Below are 25,348 nucleotides of genomic sequence, written 5' to 3'. Positions count from 1 at the left end.
GCCAACAGTCCTAGTTTAGCTGGTTTTCATCTCCCTCCACTTGGACGAGATCCACTGTTCAAGGTTCAAACCCTGGTGGTGGCATTCCCACCACATTTCTCACTAAAAGAAAAAAATATGCTAGTAAAGTTAGCTTTCTTACGATTAAAAATTAACTATCAAGTTGTTGCTCTATAGAAGATTATGTAAATTAATTTTTTTATCTATAATTTAACACTAAAATTGTGCTCTGTTCTGAATATCTTGTACAAGTAGACCTCATTCATATTACAATGTTACTTTCGGTAGCCTCTAACTGAAGATGACTGCACCTGTAAAGCTAAGAAGCACTGCACCCAAATAACATACAGGGAAGAGAAGGGGGTCCCTGAAAGCAGACTGCAAAATACTGGCCACTCTAAGCATTTCTTCTTCCTCCAAATCTAAGCCTGAGATTATCGAGCGTGCGTGAAACCATCAGAAGCCGTGGATCATCTACTGGTATCTCCCGTTGCTGGAATAAAGAAAAAGCATCCAATATTTTCTCAAGGCACTATAGGCAGTGTGTTCTGTATAGGAATCTATTATCTCAAGACAATGGCACATAACAATGGTGTGTCCAGTCATATGTTGACCATTTTAAGGCCAGTTTGACATATTAGGCCGTAAAATCATATGCATGCATCTATTAGAAAATAAACTCTCTATATATCGTTTGTCTACTTGTTCCACAACGACTCAACTATGTTGAAGCATCGTATGCAACAGTAGAAGGAAAACAGTACCTTCAAACCCTTGTGGTAGGCCTCCACCGCAGGAAGAGAAGGATCAATCTTGCGGCTTTGTAATAGATCCCATATATAATTGGCAGTGGTGTATCCACCCGTCTGCACACAGTTTACAGATTAATGTATTACTAGAGTTCATGAAAGTACCAGTTTCGAGCTCTACAACATTCCATTACAGAGCATCAAAATTCAAACAGATCAATTATTTAATGTCATCCCTTTTTTAAAAAACCTTCTACACATCCAATATTACATGCAGTTAGTTTACCTAACAGAAACCTTCAATGCATTCAGCACTACTTCACGACAGCCAACAGTCAGATTAGGCGCTAAAATTCTCAGGATAATATGATCATTAACTTCAAAGAAATAAGAACTATATCTCGGAAGAAACAAAAGCAGGAAAATCACTACCTTTTTTGGTAATCAGAATTATATCCATCTGCTTACCTTTTTACCTGCAGCTGCCAGGAGGAGATCACTTCCCATCTTGGGATTCAAGAAAAATCCTCTTGCATTCATTTTTCCCTGAGATCGTAAAATTTAATATGCAAGCCTAGTAGATTTGATAGAAGTAACAAGCAGACTCAAAGATCAGAGGAATCAATTACCAGGGTATCTTGTGCAAGTTGCATCCCTTGAGGAGTATAACCAACCATTGCTCCGTCAACTACTGTCTATGGAATCCGAGGTACAAGAAATTAACACAAACAATCTTTCAAGTATTATGAAGTAGATCATTCAAGCAGAAAATCAACTTTGCAAAATTTGGTTGCAACATGAAGAGCAACACAGGAAACTAGACCACAAGAAGATCATAAAACACTAGCAAAGAGGAAACTAGACCACAAGTATTACAAGTAGATCTTCTTTTCTTCTTCCTCTCCTATTTTTTTTAATAAATTTAGCTTTTTTATCTCCTTCCCTTCCATTTTCCCTCTATTAATTTTGGAAGAATAACAAGATTCTAATTGAAAATCTTGCACATCTCTCAATGAACATATCTACATATCATGTCCAAGATTACATTCTACAAGCTGTAAATGATTTCAGAAAGATGGAAACGGATAAATATTACTCTTGCAGAGAACTTCCTTCGTCAACCATGCAAAACAATCTATTTCAATATTACAAGTTCTTCAAATAATTGCAAACTAAAAGGATTGATTTGACAATGTTGAATTTCAATAACTATGACTAAAATATTAGCAAAAAATCGATAGTGAAGCAGACAATAATTAATCATACAAGCTATGTGACTATGCTACCCAACTCATTGTTGAGTTGGCATGGGGGTATGGCATCTGCCTCCTTGAGAGGAAACCCAAAGTTCAAATCCCCAAGAATGTACTTCAAGCGTTTTGAGCTTAGGTGTTGTGGATCTTGATGGAAATTCAAGTAATGGAAAGGTCAAACATGATGTGATGGTTTGGAAACAGGTGGTACAAATGCCAAAACAAGCTGAACTTAGGGCTATTTTGACATGAAACTGTTAGACTAACTTCACCCAACTAACTGTTCCATGGTTCAAGTTTTGGTCAAGAATGGCAAACCCATCAACAGGTCAGGTCAAGCTTAAGCTAAGGTACTTTGTCATGTCGGGTTACTATATACTTTTTTACGAATATGTTATCAAAGTTCAGTAAGGCTGCATATGGGTTGGGTCAAACTAGGGCATGCATGACCCCAACCTCACCTGAATGAATTTCATATTTGGGTCATGAGTTTAGACCCGCCAATCCATTAGCTAATTGCGTTAGGTGGGATCAGATCTACAGAAACAACTTTAGACCAGCAGGTTGTTCAAGTCAGGTCGAGATCAAGTATGACCTAGACGCAACCCAAAATGTCTAGGTTCGGTTAGGTTTGCCGTTCAAGTCAACCATCTAGCTATTCTTTCCCAGCTAAAATATAATTTTGATATTTAAATATAAAATCATTAAAAAAATACAACTAAAAAGAGCGAACTGAAACTTGAATTTTCATTCAAAATTTTTTTTAATTTCATCCAAGTAATTTACCATTCTTAAATTTACAAACTGTAATTACATAATATATATATATATAGATAGATAGATAGATATACTTAAGGACATTACAAATTAGAATCCACCAAAACAAATAATGAAATATTCATATTTAAATATAATTAAACAAAAAATAAAAGAGAGATACAGTTGTTGAGATGAAAAAGAGGAATTAATTTGAATGAAAGTTTATTCAATGAATTAGAAAAGATATTTAAAGTGAAGGAGAAGGAGGTGTATATGAATCGGATTTTTAGATTGGGTCAGGTCGCGCCCATTTTTTATTGACCAAATTAGATCTGGATGATGTACGGGTCGGATCGGGCTAGGTCTGATTGAGACTACATGACTTAGACCTGACCCAGAATTTAGATGGGATCCATTTTTCAAAACCCGACCTAGCCTATTGGTCTTCGAATACAGATCAGGTTGGGTCTAATCAGGCAGGGACTGAGTCGGGTCACAGGTTGACTCGACCCATTTGCAGCCCTAAAGAAGATGCTTATCTATAATCCAAAAAAACACTTTAATCTTCTGTTCCTCTCCAAATCTACCAACCTCCCTTCAACTACACCTCTCCTCTCCTTTTCTCTCCTCCCCTCACCTTTGCTTCCCTCTCTCCTATAACTCTGCTCTATTCTTCTACCTTCTCTCCACTCCCATCCTCCAGCCTCTCCTCCCCTTCAACCTTCCTCTTCTTCTCAACACCTCTTCCCTACCCATCGGCCCAGGTCACATCACCTCCATGGTACCTCATTGACTCTTATGTCCTTGTTATCATCTTTTGCCCCATGCTTTATTGTCATTCTTTGCCCTCCACCACAACTTGGTCACTCACTGTTGCCAATCTCCCCTCCATAGCCTGCCAATTGCAGTTCATGGCCTGCACTGTTGCAGCGCACTCTATTGTCATACTTCGATCACCCCTACAACTTTCTCACCTACTGTTGCCCCTCACCCATCTGCAGCCCACCGCTTGTAGTTCGTGATCTGTTACCTCATGGTAGATCATCTCCATTACAGTTGCTTATCACTCCACTGCAACCCACTGCCCCACCACCATCAATTGGCCCCTTCTCTGCTGCATTCTCGCTCTCCTCTCCTACTTACCCAGGTCAGGTTCCAGTTAATCAAATTTACCTGCCAACAAGTTTGATGGAGGAAGCATGATCAGTTGGCATGTGAAGTCGGGTTCAGATCAGACTGATTGGACCTTGGTAATAGAGGCTAACCCAAACCCATCCATTGCAATCCCTAGTTCATACAAATGAAGGGTCAAAGTTGAGTACTTTATCCGGATGAATTGGATCCAACCCCAACTGTAACTAGCATAGATGAAGCAGTTGCAAGCACAAATGACATATGTCAAGTTCATATGCCAATTCTAATTTAACCTATATGGCCAATTGGCCAAAGTCTTAGGTCTTGACCTATGATCTTTGGACATATCATGTAAAAATGGCAAAAGCCTCATTAGTTGCAGCAAGTAAAGGCTTACATATGCCCATGGCCTGTTCAAACAACAAAAAACTTATGTTCTGGCATTCTTCCATCATAAGTTGCCAATGTGCATACCGCATAGTATTATCATAGAATATTCCTGTTTACTCGCATGTGCTTATTTATCAGAATTTAGGATATCTGATCCTATGTTTCTTTATTTATCTTTTTGCATGTTTCTATATTTTCTATGAATTTATTTGTCACATTTGGATTTTCTTTGATTTTTTTAATTACTTCAAGCACACGAAATTGTTTCCCCTCACTAATAGTAAGATGTTAGTAAATCTTATAGTTTAAAAGGAAATAAAAATTAGGGATTCTTGTGGTCATGCCCCTAAAAATTCCCAAGTGCATATTTATCCCTGCAAAGTTGTGATTTGCATATTCACCCTAGATTGAGTTCTTTTTACATATTTACTCCTACCGTTGCACTGATGATGTTAAACTGCCATTAAAGTATTGTTATATTTACAAAATCACACTTTTGCCTACACAGAATTGACTCTTAAAAAATAAAATTAAAACCTTTTAAGAGATGAATTGGACCCCTAACCATCAAGTAAAACACAAACCTCCAAACCACCAATGCAACATTTACTGATGGCTTGAAGTGAGGACTCATTTTACTTATACTAACTGGATTTCACATAACGAAGTTTCAAAATGTTTAAAAGAATAAAATGAAGTATATTTACTTTTTTTATTTTTACCAAAGAAAAAATATTTATAGCTATCGATAGATATTCATTTTAATTATTACAATTTAAATCACATGGATCTACACTCTACACTATTTTTTTAATAGTAGAATAAATATAAAATAATCATAAATCATGTAAATTTTTAGAAAAAGTTTCATGAAAATTTAATATATGATGTAAAAACATTTATAATTAATTGAACAAATTAACAAATTTTAATAATTTTAAGTAGTAATGTTTTGAAAAAATCCAAAAGAATAAAATGGAGTTTGTGTTTTGTCAATTTTTGTCAAAAAGAAAAAATGACCATTCAAATGTTATAAACCAATAGAAAAAATTTAATTCAATCAGCATAAGCAAAATGAATCATCACTTGATGCCACTACTAAATGTTGCCTTGGTGGTAAGAGGTTTGTTTTAACTTGATGGTTAGGACCTCTTGAACAATATTTTAATTTGAATTTTTAGAGTTGGTTCTATGGGGGTAAAAATGTTGTTTCATAAATTTACTAACACTTTGATGAAAGCTTAATAGCGTCATCTAAAAGAGTGATGGCAGGGGTAATATGCAAAAAGAACTCGATGTCGGAGTAAATATGCAAATGGCAAGTTTGCAGCCGTAAATATGCAATTGGGTTTGGACAAGCGAAAACCCCTAAAAATTATTTGTATGCGCATGACTGCAAAATAGGTTCATGCAATCCTCAAAGGCTAGCATATGTATGCCATATTATTCTCTCACACACAAATGCTCAAAGATTTTCCCTTTGTACTCTCTATGCTGAGTAAACAGATAATATAAATATTGATTATAAATATCAGATATTTAACTGAACATATTAGTCAATAACTCATCTATTAGTTCACCTATAGCTTCTCAATTTTAGTCAATATAAACAATGCATGTAATATGTCCAAACTAATATGTTGTTAGTAGTTCGGGACATATCTCACAATAGTTGTTCTCTTTTTGTATGAGTTATCCTCAGTTAATTTGAGCTTTGAGAATTGAACATCAGAAGCATTATGTTCAAACATTGCATATAATATAGAGAAAAGATTATTTGTAAAATGTACGACAATTCCAAAGTCATGCATGTTGAAACATAACCAAAACCTAGTTTCAAACTGTGGGCTCAAAAATATGGATTAAGAATAGCAAAGGATTTTGCCCATGGGGATGACATATCTCAAATAGGTCAAATGAGTTTCATTCTTGGCAATTTCAGTAGTTGCAGCTTCAGTCAGTCTCAGTTGGAAAAAGAAAAAGAAAGAAAGAAAAAACTTCAGAATAATAAAGAACAATAAACTACCCAGAAAAAAGTTAGACATCATTTTAAGGTGTATATATGGTGTTTGGGACATCTGGAGTATCATTTTGATGGGACCAATGAGATAGTCATTTAGAAAAATATTAGTTAGAATAAATATAATGTTTAAAAAGATCATATGTATATCACATCATTTTATTGTTTGACGACAATTGAACATAAGACAATCTAGTCATAGATTCAAGATTGACAACCTATGTCAAAAAACTTTATTCCCCCCAAATCTCTTTTAGAATATGGTGTTCTCAGATTTCTGCGCACCAAGTCTAAGTTTAATCAAGAGAAATTGCTATCGAGATGGCAATAATGAATAAATGACAAAAGAAATCCGTAATTCCAAAATCCATAATTCCTAAACTATATAAAAGTGGTTTAATTTCCCAAATTTTCAATTATACAAACAACCCTAATTGGAATACTCCATTAAAGATTAAAAAAAATCATATAACAACTCTTTAAATTTCTTTTTTGAAAAGGTTTAAAATAAGGTCTGCTGAACCGGTCGGAACCGACCGGTTCAGCCTATACCGTATCGGTACCGGCCGGCACCGGTACGGTACAACCATAGAATTCGGTTTCCATCCCAAAAAGGTCGGAACCGAATGGTTCCTAGCCCATATCGGTGCGAACCGCACCACAGGGAAGAAGAAGAGGAAGAAAGAAGAAGAAAGAGGAAGAAAGAAGAGGAAGAAGAAGAGGAAGAAGAGGAAGAAGAGAACACTACCTGTCAAAGGGGGGAAGAAGACCTCTCTTGTAGGGAAGAAGACTACCGGGCCTCTTTCTTCCTCCCGAGCACCTCGCGGGGAAGAAGACTACCTTGTGGGGAAGAAGACCTTCCTTGCTCGCAGGAGGAGAGAAAGAGAGGAGAAGAGAGAAAGAGAGAGGGGAAGAAAAGAGCGGCTCAGGAAGAAGAAGAGGAGAAGGGAAAAAAAGAAAAGAAAAAAAAGAAGAGAGAGGCTAGGGAAATAGCGCCCGCATGTGGGGGCGCGAGTGGGGAAACGCACCCCGACTCGCGCCCACGCGCGTTCCACGTGGTGCGAACCGCGCGGCCTCGCCGCACGGGGCAACAAGCCCATGCGGGGCAGCCCGTGTGGGCTTTTAATGCCATAGAATCTTTAGCAACTATGTGCCTCTACACATGCACTATAACTAGTGTTAACAAAAAGAGTTTGTAGAACTCAACAGGCATATAGCATGGGAATGGATCATATTATATGAGCTAAAATTTTAAAATAGAGTGCTCTGCTCTGAGACTGAGAAAATCGAGCTGATCAGTGAGCTATAGTACCCAACCTAAACAAAACAACCAATGGACTCCGAACCCAACCCAATTTCACAGATAGACCATATCTCATCCAATGCTTGGACTTGGGCTGAATCAGGCCTTCGCAAACTATTAGTATGTGATGGGGAATGAGGCTGCAAAGCGACTGAGTTGGTAAAACTGCTAGCTGTTGAATACTAGCAAATTGATAAACTGAAACATTACCAGGTCTGCAATTATCTTAAAGTCGTATAGCTTCGTATAACTGATTCTATTTGCAAGGTAAAATAAGGAGGCATATTACCACAAAAAAAAAAGAGTGATACTAATACATCAACCAATGTAAACACTGAGATTACATTCTCTTGCATCAGATGAAAACACACCACAACGAAGGCCAGCATAAGTTTAACCATTAAGGATGTTGCAGGATCCTTGATAAAGAACATATAAATCTACAAGCTAGAAGTAACTCTACAAAACAAGGCATCTAAATGAAAAAATACCTCATTGCTTGCATGACAATGAAGATATCATAAGAATAGCCATCTCTTTTAAGCATTTCAAGAATTGTTTCCATTGTCTGCAGAAAGAATAGAAAGCAGGAGTCAGTTAACAACTCCTGCTGCAGCAATACATGAATTGATATTTATGAGCTGTGGTCATATAGTCCACTATACACTGAATTCATGCTCCCTCAATTATTTTTTTGTAATAACAAGATAAAATTCAAATTACTAACCAACAGTTCAATAATCAGCCATCAAGAATCAACATTTCAATTACAGTCTACAGTTTCACGAATACTAATACTATAAAGCCAAGAATCAAGGCAAGGGAAAGTCTTTATTGATCAAATAACCAGTCCCATTAAATCAAGGAAACAATTAAATTATAATGTAACTATAAAGCCAAATCAAAAGCATCATCAAGCTACATATTAATTATGTTAGCCAGTTGTCATAACAAGATCATATTAGCTATATCATTAAAATCTATGTTACAATGAAGGAGGTTTCACTTAACAAATATAACAACATTCACAGGCATAAACATGGCAATTAATTACATGGAAAAGAAGTCAGTAAAATGATCGACAAAGTGCGAGGAACCACAAAGTCCGATATTGAGTCCCACATCGGATATTTGCTAAGGCGGTATTGGGTACTTAAGCAAAACCAAGGACCCCAATCAATAACCTTCTAGCTATCCCTTTTTAGGTAAGCTCCTGGGTTATCACAAATGGTATCAAAGCCAACCCAGCCTACAGCTTATGCGTGGCTAGGAAGCACTGCAGCATAGGCCTTTTTGGAGCAAACCAGGAGATGATACAAGTGTTTCTAACTGGACCCTTCCCCCTAGAAAGGGCACTAGGGCTTAAACAAGAAAAGTACGTCAGGACCTGCACGAGCATATGTTTAGCTCATCGGATGCATTTGGGAGGTCTTGGGTACTTAAGTAAGGTCCATGACCCCAACGAGTAACCTTCTACTAACCTTTCTTGAGTGTCTTGCACCATTACAAAAAGTAAGTTGATCAAAATGTGAATATCAGGTCAAGATTATATGTTATACATTAACTAATATTGTAAGGAAAGTTGAACCCCCATCCTTACAATCATAATGATTAATGAACAATTTGATGATATGGTTTAGAAAGTCAAAGGGAATACATTTATGTGAGACAAAAAAAATTCAAATGTCAAAGGGAATATATTTAATTTGAGAGCAAGATAAGTCAAATGGCTTGATAATCATAAATAAGAGTAGCAATTTTTTATAGGAAAAGATGTTCCAAGCCTTAAACCAACTCAAATATTTAAATTTACCAAAGAAATTAATGGAAGAACTACATGGATTTTCAGCAAGCCTAGAATAAAATATCAGAGATATATAATTTCTCTAGACACAGGCATTTCCATCATTTGGAGAATCAAAAAACCTATATGACAAGGCTCCATGATTCTTGTTTATCAGTGCAAGATTGACATATCCATGACCAGTATTTAAGATGTAGATACGAGGTAATTTTGATCACGCTTCCAAAATGCTCTGTTAGGAGATCTTGTGTCTAAGGTCAGGGAAAGTATGCCTAGCTTGAGTTCAGCGACAAGCATGTGGATGCAAGTCATTGGCTGCAATTTTGATCCACGAGCAACAATCATGGTCAAAAACAAGGTTCGCCGCCTCAGTACTGAACTCCGTACCAGTGCCACACTAACATAGTGTTGGTATGGTATGGTACAAAATTTTTTGGCATACCGAGTATCGGTACACCATCCGTACCGGATATCGGTACCGAACTGGAATGGTACGGTACGTCCCATACCGCCTGATTCGGACTGGAACGGCGTACCTTGGTGAAAAACTAGCAACGGACCACGTATCTTGTACTTATTAATAGCAGCCAAAAGATTATGTCATGAAAAAAAATATGATGAATGAGGATAGAGATAAAATTTATTAGATAGTTATTTGATTAGATTTCAAGCATATCAAGAATCATGCAAATTTAAGTCTAAATGGAAAGTAATAGACGATCATTATAGTGCTCAAGGCTGATAGTCAAAACACCGACAGTTTGGACATAGGAGTTTGGCGTCTTGAGCCGATTACAGGCTTATTTATGTAGAACACTAGATGGTTAGGCATTCACACTTGCAAATTAGAGAGAGAGAGAGAAGAAATTAACCTGCTTTTGCTATTGTTTTGGACTTTTTTGAGTTTTGTAATTTCAACCAATTTGTTTAGGTCATGAAACACCATTAAGTTTACTAGTAGAAATACAAAAAATTCTTTAAGCTTTCAAATCAATGGCCAAGATTAGCTTTAGGTTTATTAGACTTGTACTGAGTTTCATCTAGAATAAGCTTTCATTTAGTGTAGGGACTAGGGAGAGTTGAATACCAGGTTCGAATTTAAATAAATCCTTTTATTATAGGTGGGGTTTCGACATATTATGAAGTTGAGGACACATGTCCCCTCTTTCCTCTCTTTTTCTTGCTCCCTCTTCTTCTCTCTATTCTCTTTTCTCTACATCAAAAAATTTGGTGTCAAAGGTTGAAGGCTTAGCATAAATGGTTCAATATTTTATAGGGATATCAGTTAATGCAAATTCAACCCCTTACAACTACGTTTTGCAGCCCAATAAGATGGATTGTCTATTGAACTATCCAAAATGACCGCAACATACATAGATCATGTACAACCAATGAACGTTCTTTACTAGGCACAAGCATCTTTTGCAAATGCTTCTGCTAGAGCTCCAGAATTTTGTTCCAACTTCCAGAGCCCTTCATTACAGTACCACTAAAATCCTGCACTAGGACGAAGTGATAGCATGAAAGCATCATACCCTACAGCTCAAGCTAAATGTGAATGCTTCCGAACCCAGATTTTAAGATTCAACATGTTTGTGCACCTATCTGAATGCGTACAAAGTATGATCTTAACATTGAACCAAACTCTTCCAATCAAAAATGCATAGAACTCGGAAAACAGCCAACTGATACTTACTTAGAAACAAGTTCATGGTAGGCATAACTTTTAAAAGGGGGGAAAAAGGTATCTGCATTCCCAATATCAGATAAATAAAATTAACCATCACACTATTTAGGCCACCACAGAATACATCTGCATCACTAAATATTGTTCATAAAAATAAAGAACAGAATAATTCTAAGTTTTCAAGTCGCATATTTGACATATTTGACTTTATCGACTTCAGTCATGTAGTTAGGACCAACCACATCAATACAAGAATGAAACCCAATAATTTGTGAAAATTGCATTCAACTTCTCTTACGATCTAATATAGCATATTCTTTTCTGATAGCCTGAAGTATCATCTGTATATGCTTCAGCTACAGCCCAAAGGCCCAAATTATAGAACTCTTAGTTGTACAACCAAATAACTACTTTGGATTATTCAAGCAAAAAATCAAAATAAATGCATTTTCTATAAGCACTCTAAATTATATGCATTATAACCATATAAAAACAAGTCACTGAAAGGGTTTAAGAGGCAAAACTTACAAAAACTAATTCCTGCTAAAAACATCTTCTTTTACAGCCCAAGCACTACAGTGCTCCGACTTTGCATAATAACACTATTATTCTAGACACTCTATCCATAATATTGATCAATAACAGGCTCCAGTTTTAAGAAAAGATAAAAATAATACCTCTTTACTCTTTAAATCTGCGCATGCATGTAAAGCTACATAATAAACTGTTAACTATCTGTTTATAAATCCCCGTCTGTGCACATATTCTCCAGTTGGGATATTATACAATTCCTCCTCAGAAACATTCATCATCACATTTTCTCCACTATTACTTGAAGTTTCAATTGATGACCACCCCTTGGATTGCTAGACAAACTCGATGATCTTTTCATTAGAGCACACATTTAGAAAGGCATGGAAGCAAATATCAGTAAAGAAGAAGAAGAAGATTTATAACAGCATGAATCACATACTTTTGTAGTAGTCTCCTTGGTGATTGGTAACTTGTTCTTAAATGCAGTTATAAGTCCAGCATAGCAAAATTTGTTTAATCCAAGGCCAGCAGCAGTCATATCACGAACAATTGCATAGCTGTAACATAAATTGATTCAACTTAATGATCAATCGATTTTCAATGCATTTAGATAACCTGAAACTTAACAGAGCCTAGATGCATGCACTACAAAATAACACCTGAAATGTACTCAGTGATATTATGCTTTAGCAAATGGATTCTTAAATTCCATTGCTCGCCTACACTGACAATAAATATTCCACATTCACATAAAAACCAACTACAGAAAAACTATCAATGCAAGTTTATAAGAATTTCCATTCATGTAACAGACTGACAAATTCAAAACAATATTGATAAAATTAAATTAAGATTAAGCGGCATTTAATCACCAATTACAACATACACTTGATCTGTACGTCCAGTTGCTGCACAAGCACTAAGGAGGCAAATGTAAGTCTCTCCTTTCAACTTCACCCCATGCCTCTTCATTTCTTCCAAAAGCTTCGTTATAATTTTTTTTTAAAAAAATGACTATCAAGTAATAATATAGAAGGTGATAACTGACAAGGGAAAAGAACATCACGATCACTACACCCACCAAGTATTTCCAGATCAGTTTCAAACATTGCTAAACAAGAAAAATTTCAAAAAAAGATGTCAGGCAAAAAACAACACATTTTATTGCCGCATCAGAGTTCTTGCATTTCCCACAGGTCGAGATCAAGAAATTGTACAGATTAACCTGCAAAACCAAGAAGGCTTCTTCAAGCCCTTTCCATCCAAGACTCCAACTCTTAAAGCTTCTAAACCTACAAGATTTACGGTCACTTGTGACCAATCCACAACTATATCCAGAATTCACGGTACAATAAAAGATAAAAGGAGCAAATAGGACAGGAGAGCCGACATCGGGGTGCAAGCCCATGGCATTCATCTGTTCGCGGAAGAAGAATCCATCTTGGAGCCGGCTGCATTTCATGGTCCCCACAATAAGAGAGTGGAATGTGTCGCGCACCGGCTGGACGCCGTCGAGCAACATGTCATCGTACGCATCCCTCAGCAAGTAATTCCTGAAGCCCACATTCCACAAAACCGATCAAGAATGAGATCTAAGGGGCAATAAAAGCGAAGGAGGCAAGAAAGATCGGAGCTTTGCCTTCGCTGGGCGATGAGTGAGCTGATGACGGTGTTGTACTCGGAGATGTTGCTGGCGTAGTTCCTCTTCGCGTACTCTGCCGTCTCCGCCGAGAAAGGCCTGGAAGAGTGCTTCAGGAGAGCCAGGGAGCGGCGATTCTGAGCTGTCATGGATCAAAAAAGAGGGGGGAAAAGAGATTTTATGTGAGGGTTGAGCAGAGAGATTGGGGAGATGGAAAGTATTGGATTAGGAATCAATTTACAGGAGAAGATCCGCACGAGATTCATGCCCGGAGGCCGGCGGGTGAGGGGGTAGAGAGAGAGAGAGAGAGAGAGAGAGAGAGAGAGAGAGAGAGAGGCGTTCTTTGTTTTGTAGGGAAGGTGTTTGAGAGAGGGAGGGAGGGCGGGCAGTGGAGGTTGCCTGCGAGGAAAAAGAAGGCAAGCCAACGGTTTTGAGGGGTTTTGGGTTGGGTTTTACACTTGGGACAAGACGCAGGCCCGCGTGATGTTTTTCTGCCCATAGATAGATAGATGAATTTGAAAAATTTAGATTAAAAAAATTAATTAGAATAAAGCATTATTTTAATATATTAACTGGTCGTCAAACAGATATTTTAGAGAAAAATAAATTAACTAAAACCAAATCATTATTATCATGACTTGTTAGTGATTTAAATTGGACTCTACTTGCACGTTTTAAAATTCATTATCCTAATAAATTAGCTGGAGGTTAGAAATATCTTCCTGTTATATCAAAAAAAAAGAAGGATGCTAAAAATATAAGGAAAGAAGGAGGAGGAGACCAAGCTAAATATAATATGACAAGAAAAAAAAAAAAGAATATATCAAACTTGGAGTGGAAGAAGAGGAAAGAGATTGAACTTTTTTTTTTTCAAAAAACAGATGAGGCAAAACCTCGAATAAGAATGATCCAAAAGAGTACAAGAAGAAAAAAAAGCTGAAAATATTATAAACCTCCAACATTCTGGCTAACAAAGATCTCTTAAAATCTAATATTTTAAATTCAAATGTCAAAATGCCTCCCATACAATACCTAAGCATTCAAATTTTAAAAAATTTATGGAGTTGATTTATATTTCGCCGGATTAGCCTCTCATTTTTTATTTCTCTCTCTTTTTTTTTCCAAATTATCTCTTTCTATTTTCTTTAATATTTTCTTCTTCATCCTACTTTTGTACGTATATTATATCAAGTAATATGTGCGACGGTCTTTTCTTATTTTTTTACTAAGAAGAACATAAAATTAGAGGTGGGATTCAAAAAATAAAAAAATGAGATATGCCGACATTCTAGCAAAACAATAAAAATCTACTGCAATAGGTATAGCTAGTTTTTTTTTTTTTGTTTTAACGGCCTCTATATATCTCTGGAACATAAAAGAATAATCAAAGTATGCACTCGAGAAAAGTCTAGATAAATAGTAAAACTTAATTCACTTTAGCATTTTTTTAATTTTTTCTCATATTCCTGAAAATAATTTATCTTTTAGTGATTGCCCATCAACATGTTGAACCCACCATTGGTCTGAGGGGATTATTTGATAAATGTATTGGAGCAAATACTTCTACATAAATGATTATTATCTTATCAATAACAGCTGATACTGCTACTATTATTTTGAATTTTTACAGTAAAAAATAACAGTAAATAACTATTTTCAGAGGCATCCGTCATCTCTTTGTACCCTCCTTTTTGATAAATTTCTACAGCGCGGCTGCAGTCTTCTCTGTGGCTCTGCGAGCGTCCGTGGGAGGCTCCGGGGGAAAAAATCCCAGCTTTTTTTGACCTCCGGAGTTAAAGGATGCTTATCCGAGTTCTCTCCACCCATCCCGCCCTCGCCTTCCGAATGGCGACGCCTCTCTCCCATTCGCCCCTTCTCAAATCCCCTTCCTATCTCTTTCTCCGCCACCATTCCTTCGCTCCTCCATCTCTCTCCTGCTTCTCCTCCTTCCGTTCCTTCTCTTCTCCTCTTTCTTGCCCCTTTTCTTCACTCTCTTCCGATAGATCCAGCAAGAAATGGATGCAGCCAATCGCCGCTCTCCTCGAAATCGGCGGCGTCAAGATCGCCAGAGACGGTAGCTACTTCTCCTTTCTTCTTCTTTCAAGAGATCACATTTTTGTGTCATTGGTTTGATATTTGGTTCAAAAGACTATTTTTTTGAACCATTGATTCGATTTGTGGGTTTTCCTCTCCGTTTCTTGCATTTCTTATGTCAAAACATCACATTTTTATGGCATGTTTGATGTTTGAGTCAGAAAATTATAGCGCCTTTGAATAATTGACTCGATGTTTGTATTTTTCCTTTCCGTTTCGTCGTTGATGTTTTCGTTCTTGTAAAAAATGAATATTCGCATTGTTGGTTTGATATTTGGTTAGATAGTATTTTTGAATTCATTGACTCGATGTTTTTCTTTATGATTCTTGGTTTGATGTGTTTGCTCTTTGACAAAGTTGACGATTTGGTAGCATTGACTTGATTTTCTGGTTTTCTTTCTGCTTCTTGGTTGATGGGTTAGATGTGGTAAAGGAGAGTGATCCCGCGAACAATGTCCCGGACACAATATTTTCAAAGCTCGGAACGGAGCTTCACCGACGAGATAACCATCCGATCGGGATTTTGAAGAATGCCATCTACGATTACTTTGACACTAATATCTCGGCTAAGTTTGTCAAATTTGATGACTTATGTCCCATTGTTTCCGTCAAAGAGGTACCAAGGAATTACTTTTATGGATCTATTCATACTATGCTTGGTCGTCTTAGAACTTGTGCATAAATTTTAATTCAAGATCCAAAAATTCTGTCTTTAAGTTTCTTTACCTAGCGAAAATTCACTCATACAAATATGGTGGTGTGTAGCAGGTATTAACACTTCTGTTTTCTTAGAATAACTCATGAAGAAGGTGGGCATAACAAATGATTATACAGGTGTGGATTTATATAATAACCATGTCTCAGGATTTTTGTAATGACCTATTTAAAAATGATTTCTAAGATGCTCTAAACTTTGTTAGGTTATCTGTTTATGTTGGTATTATGCCAGAAGATGTTAGTGAGAAAACCTTTAGCAGTAGTGGGATATAGAATTGTTGATGTTGCAGAATTCTAAAGTGGCAGCTGCCTTCTAGTTGAATTTGTGAACCTAGTGTCCTCATTATCAGGTCCTTGACTTTTGCCTTTGGTTCTTATTCAACAACCAACCTTCTGCATTTGGAAGCAGAATAAAAAGTCCAGAGTAATTGGGTTAAATGGAGTCAGTTGGAGGGGAAAAAAATCTCAAAGTCTCAGCTCTCAACAAGGTATTGGTGTGCTGCCTTACCTGACACCCACATCAAGCACGTCCTTGATGGATATGTATCCAAGTGGGATACGCATCAAACACTTGGATACTTATTAAATTCTTGTAAATATAACTTTTAAAAATTGGTAGAAAGTTGAACTTTTCCAACAATGAGTTCGACCCACTATAATAATATTAAAAGTGAGCTTTTGTTCATCTTAGAGATTGGTCAAGAATGCAGTTAACTAAATTACTTTCATAAAACATCAATTTTTTAAAAAGAATCTTAAGCTAATTAAAAGTTTGGATGCGAAACATGCATATTTGAAGACATTAACAAATAATAATTATACTGTTTTCTTTTAGACAATTAGACAATACTTAAATATATAACTTTTTAGTTAAAATTATTTTTTCTACATGATTCTCTATTTCTCCTATTTTCCTCTGTCTACATCAGATAGTTGGGCCCATGTCCGAATCCAATTCTCGTGTCCATGACAACACTGCTGACATGGAGAGGAGGTCATGTCAACACAATTTGGAAGTGGAGATTAGTAATATACGAACAAAGCAGATGATTATTCATAACTTAGGTGATTGTCAAAGTATAAACTGGAACCAGGGGGGTTGCTCCGAGAAATCCTTTCTTTCTCGTCCACTCCAGGGGGTGCGGACACACATGCGCGGATTACAGGTGACGGTTACAAGGGTGAAAGTCAAATACGAACGAATGGGCTTTCAAGTATGAAAGTCGAGGGGCAAGAGTCGCTCGGTCATCGGTGAAGAAAGCGATGGGCGGTCAAGTCGAAAGAATGCACTAATCAATCCAAATGTCTAATCCAATACCTTGACTCTTAATCTCCCCACACTCAGGGGTGCAGAAAATAATTAGTCAAAAAGGTTGGTAAGAAAATGAGCATTGTAAGGAGCGAACCAAGATCTTTGGTGGACTATTATGGGCATTTGTTGAGAACCTTGATCAGGTCTGTAAACATTTTGTTACTCAAAAATAGAAGCTGGGAAATAAAAGAATAAATATGGAGCAAAAGTTACCTTAGGTCCATGGTGTAGGGTTTGTTTGAATTTTTTATGATTCACACAGGCTTTAAGAAGATAAAGAACCAAAAAGCGGTAGTTTTATGATATAACAATATCACATCACACAACATCTTCTCCAAAATAAATAAAATGAGAGTTTCAAGGAAATTCTGAGGCTAGAACTATCACTCCCTTTTAGCCAAAGTGATTCTTAGCAGCCAGCTTCCTCCCTGCTTAAATATTTTGGCCAGATATATTGATTGCTGACTCCACTCGGGACTCTATAAACATGAAAGAAAAAAATGAAAAAAGTGGCAGTCAAATCTATTAACTTTTCTTGAAGGAAGTAAGATAACTAGATTCCAAAATCCTATTGTCTAATGGCCAAACATCAATCATCATCAAATGCCAACAGATGTTGAAGATTTTGGGACAATAGGAGCCTACAATTTGCCTAATTAGTTCCTTTCATATTCTTTTGTAACTAGCTGATTTTTTTCTTTTTCTTTTTCTTTTTTTTCCCCTTTTGGTGGGTAGGGCAACACCACTAGAGCAATATAGTAATATATGACCATCATATATGATATATAACATCATTAAGCTTATGATTTATGCACATAATCTAATGTTCTAAACCAACTAATTGCAACCAATACCCTGAACTACGGGTTGATCTTCGAATATGCGCTTTTGTAAGTTGGACTCCATACACCTCACATTTTCATAACGATCATTGTATTGTGTTGCAAGATGATCTGTCTTTCCATGAGTTGATTTGTACGCTAATTGGGAAGTTCATTCACCTTGTAAGAGTGAAAAATTTTACTTGGAGTATGATGAGTTTGATATCTAGATATTTTGACTCATGATAAGCTGTGTTACATGGCAACTCCATTTTTCAAGCTTTGTAAGTGTCGACACTTTTTGATACTTAACATGACACGATACAACGACACATAGCTGGGTACTTCTTTGTGTCCTGCTTACATCAGCAAAAAGTGTTGTGACATGGCACTATTTTTTTAAGTGTCATGCAGGGGACTCATTCAAGTGCCTAACATTTAATATAAAGTCATTGTAGCTATTTATCAACTTAAATATCTTTAACCTTAAGGCCCTATCAGAATGCTGGAGCATCTTATCCGGGGATAAGTTATGTTTTAATCTATATAGCCGAAAAATCAGAAGTATAATCTATAAGGCAAACTTTTATTCATGGCAGTCTGTATAAGTTAAAAATCCTTTTAAAAGGAAGGTAGCATCCTATTTTTTGGGGATTGCTGACTGCTCCCCTCATTTTCTAAGATTCTTCTCCTCGAGTGTCACTCCTTCCCTCATGTTCTCCAGGAAAGCATATATTATTGCCGGATAAGTTGCTCCTGCATCCAAAAGGTCCTAAATATGCCCAAGAAATAACTTAAAATAACTAAGGGCTCATTTGGCGTCGTTGTTGTTTTTAGGTTTTTGTTCTCTCCAAATTAATGACATAGCACTCAGAGATGCACGTTGAAGATAGCACTTGCACAAAACTTCCACTGCTCCTTGCTTTTATTATCTCTGGTTTTTGAAATCAATAAATCTATGATTCCAGAAGTTATAGAGATTTTACAAAAAATTCAAAAATTAGATAGGTTTCATCACACATGTTGTTCGGTCTTGTTCATTTTCTTCCTGGGCTTTTGAAAACAAAAACAGAAAACTGAAGGAATACCAAATGACCTCTAAATTATCAACTTGACCAATATAGACCTAAGGGATGTCTTATCATGCGCATGAGCAAGCACAAACATATGCACATGCATGCACATATACATACACGTGTATATGTGTACATGTGTATGTGTACTTGTGCTTCGTCCCAGTATATAGATTTTAAATGTTGCCATGTCCAATAATTGGGGGACACCTGGGCACTTGGCACCCATGCCAAATGTGCAGGTAACAGTGATAAGCCATCTATAGGTGCCAAAGAAACCTCACATATTTTTATACATTTTGTTTCAGATGCAGTTGTAATCTATACATTATAAGTAGCCAGGCTCTTCGGTCTCTTTACTACAGTGGAACAGATTGATTATTTCATGCTTATAGCGTTATTTTTAAAAATTAAATTTGCTGTATAACTAGTTGATCTTGTGAATGCCTTGTATGAAGTTACAATTTTAATGGTGAATCTGTGATGCTGTAAATAAGTTCACAAAGTAGAATGAATTAAAAGCATATGTTTAAATTCAGCTAATGATATAAGTGTAATTAGAAAATAATTGTATTCGATATTTGATTGTACAGCCAGCTCAATATATCCAAAATACTAATGGCGCCCTATGCCCTATCTCCGCAGCAGCTCATGATGATGAACAAGAAATATATTGCTAGTCATCTCAGAATTTTGGATATCTTGAAAATAACAGATTTGTCCTTTTTCTGATATATACTTTTCACATTAGTTTTTATATGAACTTAATGAACTAATAAAAATTTATCTCAAGTACAAAGTATTAGGTCTTGTCCTCTTTTCTCCTCAGATGATCAACAAGAAAAGAAAAATTTAGCGTGAAGAAAATGAGATGTATATATGTGTCAATATAAAGGAATTTTATGATGATATTGGAGCTCTGAGAACTTTCTTGGATGATTGATTTTTGAGTCATCTTAAGCTGCAGCTTTCACGCAGACACATTTCAGCTATATCATAAAGGCAGAATCAAAGTGCTTTTGATGAGCAAGCTACGCACTAATGAGATTGCTACAACATTTTTTGATTTCCTGTTCCATTACTGTCACCTGCTGTCAAGTAGCTTTGTATTCAAATTCATGAGCATGTGTACTCTTTGAGGGCCATATAATTGATGAATCATTTCTTCATAGTGACCATAAATGTTGCTTCTTGCAGAATTTTGATGATGTACTGGTTCCTGCTGATCATATAAGCAGGAGTTATAATGATACATACTATGTTGATGCTCAGACCGTCTTGAGGTGTCATACAAGTGCTCATCAGGCAGAGTTATTGAGGAAAGGACATACCCAATTTCTTGTAACTGGGGATGTCTATCGCAGGGACTCGATTGACTCAACTCATTATCCTGTCTTTCATCAGGTTTTCATACTTCAACTTTTAGAAATTCTTTTTCGTTATTCTATCAATTATTTTATAAGTGCCCACAAATACAGATGGAAGGTGTTCGTGTCTTCTCTCCTGATGACTGGGCGGGTTCTGGCATGGATGCAACATCTTTTGCAGCCATGGATTTAAAGAAATCTCTTGAGGGTTTGGCAAAGCATCTTTTTGGTACTTTTGAACCCATAACTTTCTTTTTTGCTTTTTCTAACATTGATTGTTAGCTGCTGCTGCATTTTTTATTTGTAATGGTTATTGAAGGACCTGCTAACCTGAAGTTCCAGTCTGACATACCCTATGAAATGTGCAGGTACTGTGGATATGCGCTGGGTTGATACTTACTTTCCCTTCACTAACCCATCCTTTGAATTGGAGATATATTTTCAGGTGAATGTCTCCATTTTATACCTCTACCTTCTTCAGGTATATAATGCAATGCAAAGGCTAGCATATCTTCTTAGTTGAGCATTTAGAAAATGAATTTGCTTATCCTGTTAGTTACGCATTAAAGAAAGGTTTAAACTGCCCTTTCTAATTGATGTAATTTGCTTATCCTGTTAGTTACGCATTGCTTGAATTGTTTTTATATGCTTATAAGTAGTTTGTCCTGCCTAATTTGTCTTTTGTTGTGTATTGCTTCACATGAACTGGATGCTTAATGAATAACATGAACCTGGATGGTTGAAAGTTTAGATATTTTACAAATGTGCTAGTGTTATTTGAGTCCTAACCTTCCAATAATGGATGGACGATGTATAATTGAATGGAGTTGGAATTCCTTGATGGGAAGAATTAGGTTTAAAGATAAGTGCAGGCTCTGGCTTATGCTTCACTTTGCTAACTTTGCTTCTCTTCCCACTCTACCATTTTACCACTTCACCATTTTACCACTTTCTCCTTTATAATTTTGTATCTAATATATCTTCACATGGTTTTCTTCATTTTTAGTGTTATCTGAAGCTTATTTGTTACTCTCCAATGCTGTTATAGGAGAAATGGATGGAAGTGTTGGGATGTGGAGTGACAGAGCAGGAGATTCTCAGAAGAAGTGGTAGAACGGATGGTGTTGCATGGGCCTTTGGACTAGGGTTGGAACGACTTGCAATGGTTCTCTTTGATATTCCGGACATTCGACTTTTTTGGTCAACTGATCAGCGATTTACATCACAAGTACTTCTCGACCTGATATGCAGCTGGTAGAATTAGGATTTCTTGCTAGATCTTTATATATATATATATATATATATATATAAAGTACGTAGATATGCGTATCTTGTCGCATGTTCAAATGTACATACTACAAGCAACATCCACCTAGAGGAGTTTGGTAAAAAATGTAAAGACAAATATATGGAGGAGGTTATCTTGATATGGAGGAGGTTATCTTGATATGAAGTTATCCAGGTTTAGGAGATAGAGCATTGCTGGCGTGCTGGTGGTGAAGTTAGCAAGCATGTACATCAACAACTTGAAGCCTATTTGTGCTCTCACTAATTTCTTGTGCTTAGAGTTCATCATTTTACACACAGTCTAAGTGAATATGAATATGAATACATAACTTTGGTAGTTTCTCCATTGAGTTGACGTTAGGAACCCATTGACCAAGATGTGCTTTTATCCACTGTTTCTGTTTAGTTTATAAGCTTCAACATCATGTAATTAAACTCTGACATTTTGCTTCTTGTGTACAGTTTTCTGAGGGAAAACTCGGGATCAAGTTCAAGCCATTTTCAAAGGTATTGTGATGAACTTCATGGCTTAATCCAATGTATGCAGAATCTTAAAGGTCCCGTGAACAGATTAGTAATTAAGCGTTCATATATTGAACTCTTACTGTAGGCATATATCTCAACATTAAAATCGATATAATTATGCAATAATAAACAACAGCTTTGATATGTGCATTATATCCTTATTTTCTTTCAAAGGAAAAAAAATCCTGAGTTGAATTTACAAAATTCTGGCTTTTCTGGTATTTGAAATATGTTATATGAATATCAGCAAAGTTGAGCAGATTTTTTAGCCAAAGCTCAATTACTAATCTTTATATGACTGCATTTCATTATTACTGACATGGTATTCCCATCAAAAAAAAATAAATCATGAAAATGAGCAACTACTAATACTTACAAGGGGAATTTTTTATATTCTTTATAGTAACCTTCTTACGTTTTTTAAACTCATCAGAACTGAGTGTACTTTTGTTTACTTATGATAATCATTTCCTTTTCTTGCAGTATCCTCCCTGCTACAAAGATATGAGTTTCTGGATCAGCGATTCTTTTACTGAGAATAATTTATGTGAAGTTGTTAGAGGAATTGCTGGAGATCTTGTAGAGGAGGTATGACTTAGCGCTGTTTTTTCTACTTCACATATCTGTCAATGGATTCTTCCCTATCAGTCATTGTTTGATTTTTAAATTATGTAACTGTAGCTTTGACCAATATGAACCGGTAAATCATAGATGAGGATAACCTCTTGCCCCCAATGTTCTGTAACTTACCATTTAATTACAAACCTTCTGAGGTCCAGATTGAGAATATGTTAATCTACTCTGACAACCTCTGCAGTACATTTTTGCTCAGGGCAGGCATACAGCTGCATCATTCCTGAATTGGTATGTTGACCTGCTTTTGATAACTTATGCAATGCAGCATATAGTTGATAGGGTCAGGCCACGGTGTACTCTGCATGATTCCTAAAAGATTATCTTTACCTTGATTAATATGTATTTTTTTTTATTCATGAGAATCCATGAACAAATCCTAGTAAGTGCCTTGAAAAGTAGCAACTGGAGATCCAGATTGTGCATTGTAAGATGTTGAACAAGAAGTCAACAAGCAATATTCCATCCATTTTGGTTCAGTTTGTCATATCTACTTTGCTACCAAACCCTATCGAATTCAAAGTCTGTTATGATTGGAGGTTTCTTGGTCATCATTATTTCCATCCAAAGGTTTTTTTTTTTTTTTTTAATTATAGCTTCTCCTTTTTGATGGATCAAATCTATATCTTACCTTTTACACCAGGGTTGTATCTAACATTATTACCTATGCATAAACGCTAGCACAGCCTCACTTTTGTCCTTAACTGGCACTAGTTCTAATCTGAGGTACTCATGTGAACCGCTGATATTTTGAGCTCTCTACGTCTGCATCAACAGTATCTTCTATTATTACACTTTTGTTTTCTGTGTGCATGTCTGCTAGTTACCGTAGACCATCTTATGATAGAAATCACATATCTACATTGTGAGATCAGTGATTTCACTTTCAAGTACAGGGTCTGTTCATTGTATAATATGTACTTTATTTGCAGTACTGTGTTTGAACCTGAACAGACAGTGCACTTGGGTCTTATCACAAACTGAGCACCTAGCCTTTTGCTCATTTGAAGTCTTGTTTGCTTGCAGGTGCAGTTGATCGACAATTTTACTAATAAAAAGGGTATGACCAGCCACTGTTACAGAATTGCATACAGGTCAATGGAACGTTCACTAACAGACGAGGAGATTAACCAACTGCAGGTATGAAAAATGTTTCCTCAACAAATAATTATTAGGATGCAAAATCTAAGAAATTACTGATTCTGATTTTCTGTGGTTGCAGTGGCGTGTTAGAGAAGCAGCGCAGAGTAAACTGAATGTTGTGCTAAGATAAGATTTTACCCCAGGAGGAATCAATTTTGTCGTTGTAACTGTACAGACGCTAATTTTATACAAATTGCAATAAAATGCTGCCAATCATGTTGTATTCAGATGTTCTTGATAGTTCAATTGGAAAGAAAGCACGCATGTAGATGGGCAAATTAGTTACACTTGGTAAGGGCTAACATAACTATTGTGCTGTTTCTATGTCTTGATATACTTTATTATATATTCAAGTTTATATCTATTTTATATGATACAAGTACTCTTGTGACTGATATATGCATGTTGAAATGGAAGTAGTGAGAACCTTCACTGCCTCTTGGAAGATTGGACAGCAGGGCATCTTAACTGCATTGATTGAACCAGCTTAGAAATCTTTGTGATAGAAAGATCACAGAAATTTGCATCATCTGTGTCGTTGGTTATTTTGGAAGAGTTTTGATGGTCTCCTAGGGCTGTGGTTAAATAGGATATGACACAGGCTTCCGCTATGCTGAAATATCAGAATTGAGCTTGTCTCGGGCAATAAGACTACTGATTACCACATGATAAGGCTGAGCCAGTACATAGTAACAAATCTTGTGATAGAGATTTTCTGGCAAGGGAAGTTCTCAGAGATGTAAATGTAAATCTTGGTTTTCTCAGATTTTACCCAGGAACTTCTTGGAGGTCGCGGTATCGAAAAAAAGGTATGAAAAAGATGGAGATCATGGTCAGTAAGCGGCCAAGAAGTTATACATGATCAACATCATTGTAATTTCATAATGGTATTGTTAGATGATCATCAACCATAATTTCATTAGGTTGTTAAGCATTGCTGTATATTTGGAAAACTTGAAGAGGCATTTTTTGGCTGGACTTTTTAAGCGACTTGTTACAGAGTGTACATGAGCCTATGCATCTTGAAGAAATTGTGCATTCCTGTTTTGTTCAATTATCAGTAAGCATCCCATCTTCAGCCAACCTAGTCATAGATTGAGTCAA

General features: G+C 36.3%; 1 protein-coding gene and 1 pseudogene across 3 annotated transcripts; one reads left to right on the top strand and one right to left on the bottom strand.

The window, feature by feature from the left end:
• Positions 1-147: 147 nt before the first annotated feature.
• LOC103723515 lies at positions 148-13,732 on the bottom strand (annotated as a pseudogene). The gene is made up of 13 exons (XR_005506713.1): positions 13,514-13,732; positions 13,273-13,414; positions 13,024-13,186; positions 12,787-12,858; positions 12,520-12,617; positions 12,073-12,190; positions 11,777-11,983; positions 8,100-8,176; positions 7,819-7,864; positions 1,379-1,444; positions 1,218-1,295; positions 765-866; positions 148-493 (listed from the first exon to the last, which is right to left on the bottom strand). The product of XR_005506713.1 is annotated as a pentatricopeptide repeat-containing protein At4g35850, mitochondrial-like (transcript).
• Positions 13,733-14,994: 1,262 nt separating this feature from the next.
• Positions 14,995-24,618, top strand: LOC103709145 (phenylalanine--tRNA ligase, chloroplastic/mitochondrial). Of its 2 annotated transcripts, XM_008794359.4 has the most exons (10): positions 14,995-15,346; positions 15,789-15,982; positions 20,487-20,693; positions 20,768-20,885; positions 21,025-21,101; positions 21,705-21,884; positions 22,406-22,450; positions 22,952-23,056; positions 24,128-24,241; positions 24,324-24,613. In XM_008794359.4, exons 1-10 carry the CDS (start codon positions 15,073-15,075, stop codon positions 24,372-24,374), a joined length of 1,365 nt encoding a protein of 454 aa, XP_008792581.1. In that variant the 5' UTR covers positions 14,995-15,072; the 3' UTR covers positions 24,375-24,613. The 2 variants fall into 2 exon arrangements, with proteins under 2 accessions (XP_008792581.1, XP_026661237.1); XM_026805436.1 differs by lacking the exon at positions 21,705-21,884 and having other exon boundaries at positions 24,324-24,618.
• Positions 24,619-25,348: the final 730 nt, after the last annotated feature.

This window comes from Phoenix dactylifera, chromosome 1 (assembly GCF_009389715.1).
Source record: "Phoenix dactylifera cultivar Barhee BC4 chromosome 1, palm_55x_up_171113_PBpolish2nd_filt_p, whole genome shotgun sequence".
NCBI lineage: Eukaryota > Viridiplantae > Streptophyta > Magnoliopsida > Arecales > Arecaceae > Phoenix > Phoenix dactylifera.
This window is presented reverse-complemented; position numbering and strand designations above follow the sequence as displayed.

What these genes read in the sequence shown, in the direction of transcription:
- LOC103709145 (XM_008794359.4), top strand. Translation starts at nt 15,073, where the DNA reads ATGCTTATCCGAGTTCTCTCCACCCATCCCGCCCTCGCCTTCCGAATG. An exon ending in TTTGGCAAAGCATCTTTTTG is followed by an intron (nt 20,886 to 21,024) that starts GTACTTTTGAAC and finishes TGAAATGTGCAG; the next exon opens with GTACTGTGGATATGCGCTGG. An exon ending in ATCAGCGATTTACATCACAA is followed by an intron (nt 21,885 to 22,405) that starts GTACTTCTCGAC and finishes TCTTGTGTACAG; the next exon opens with TTTTCTGAGGGAAAACTCGG.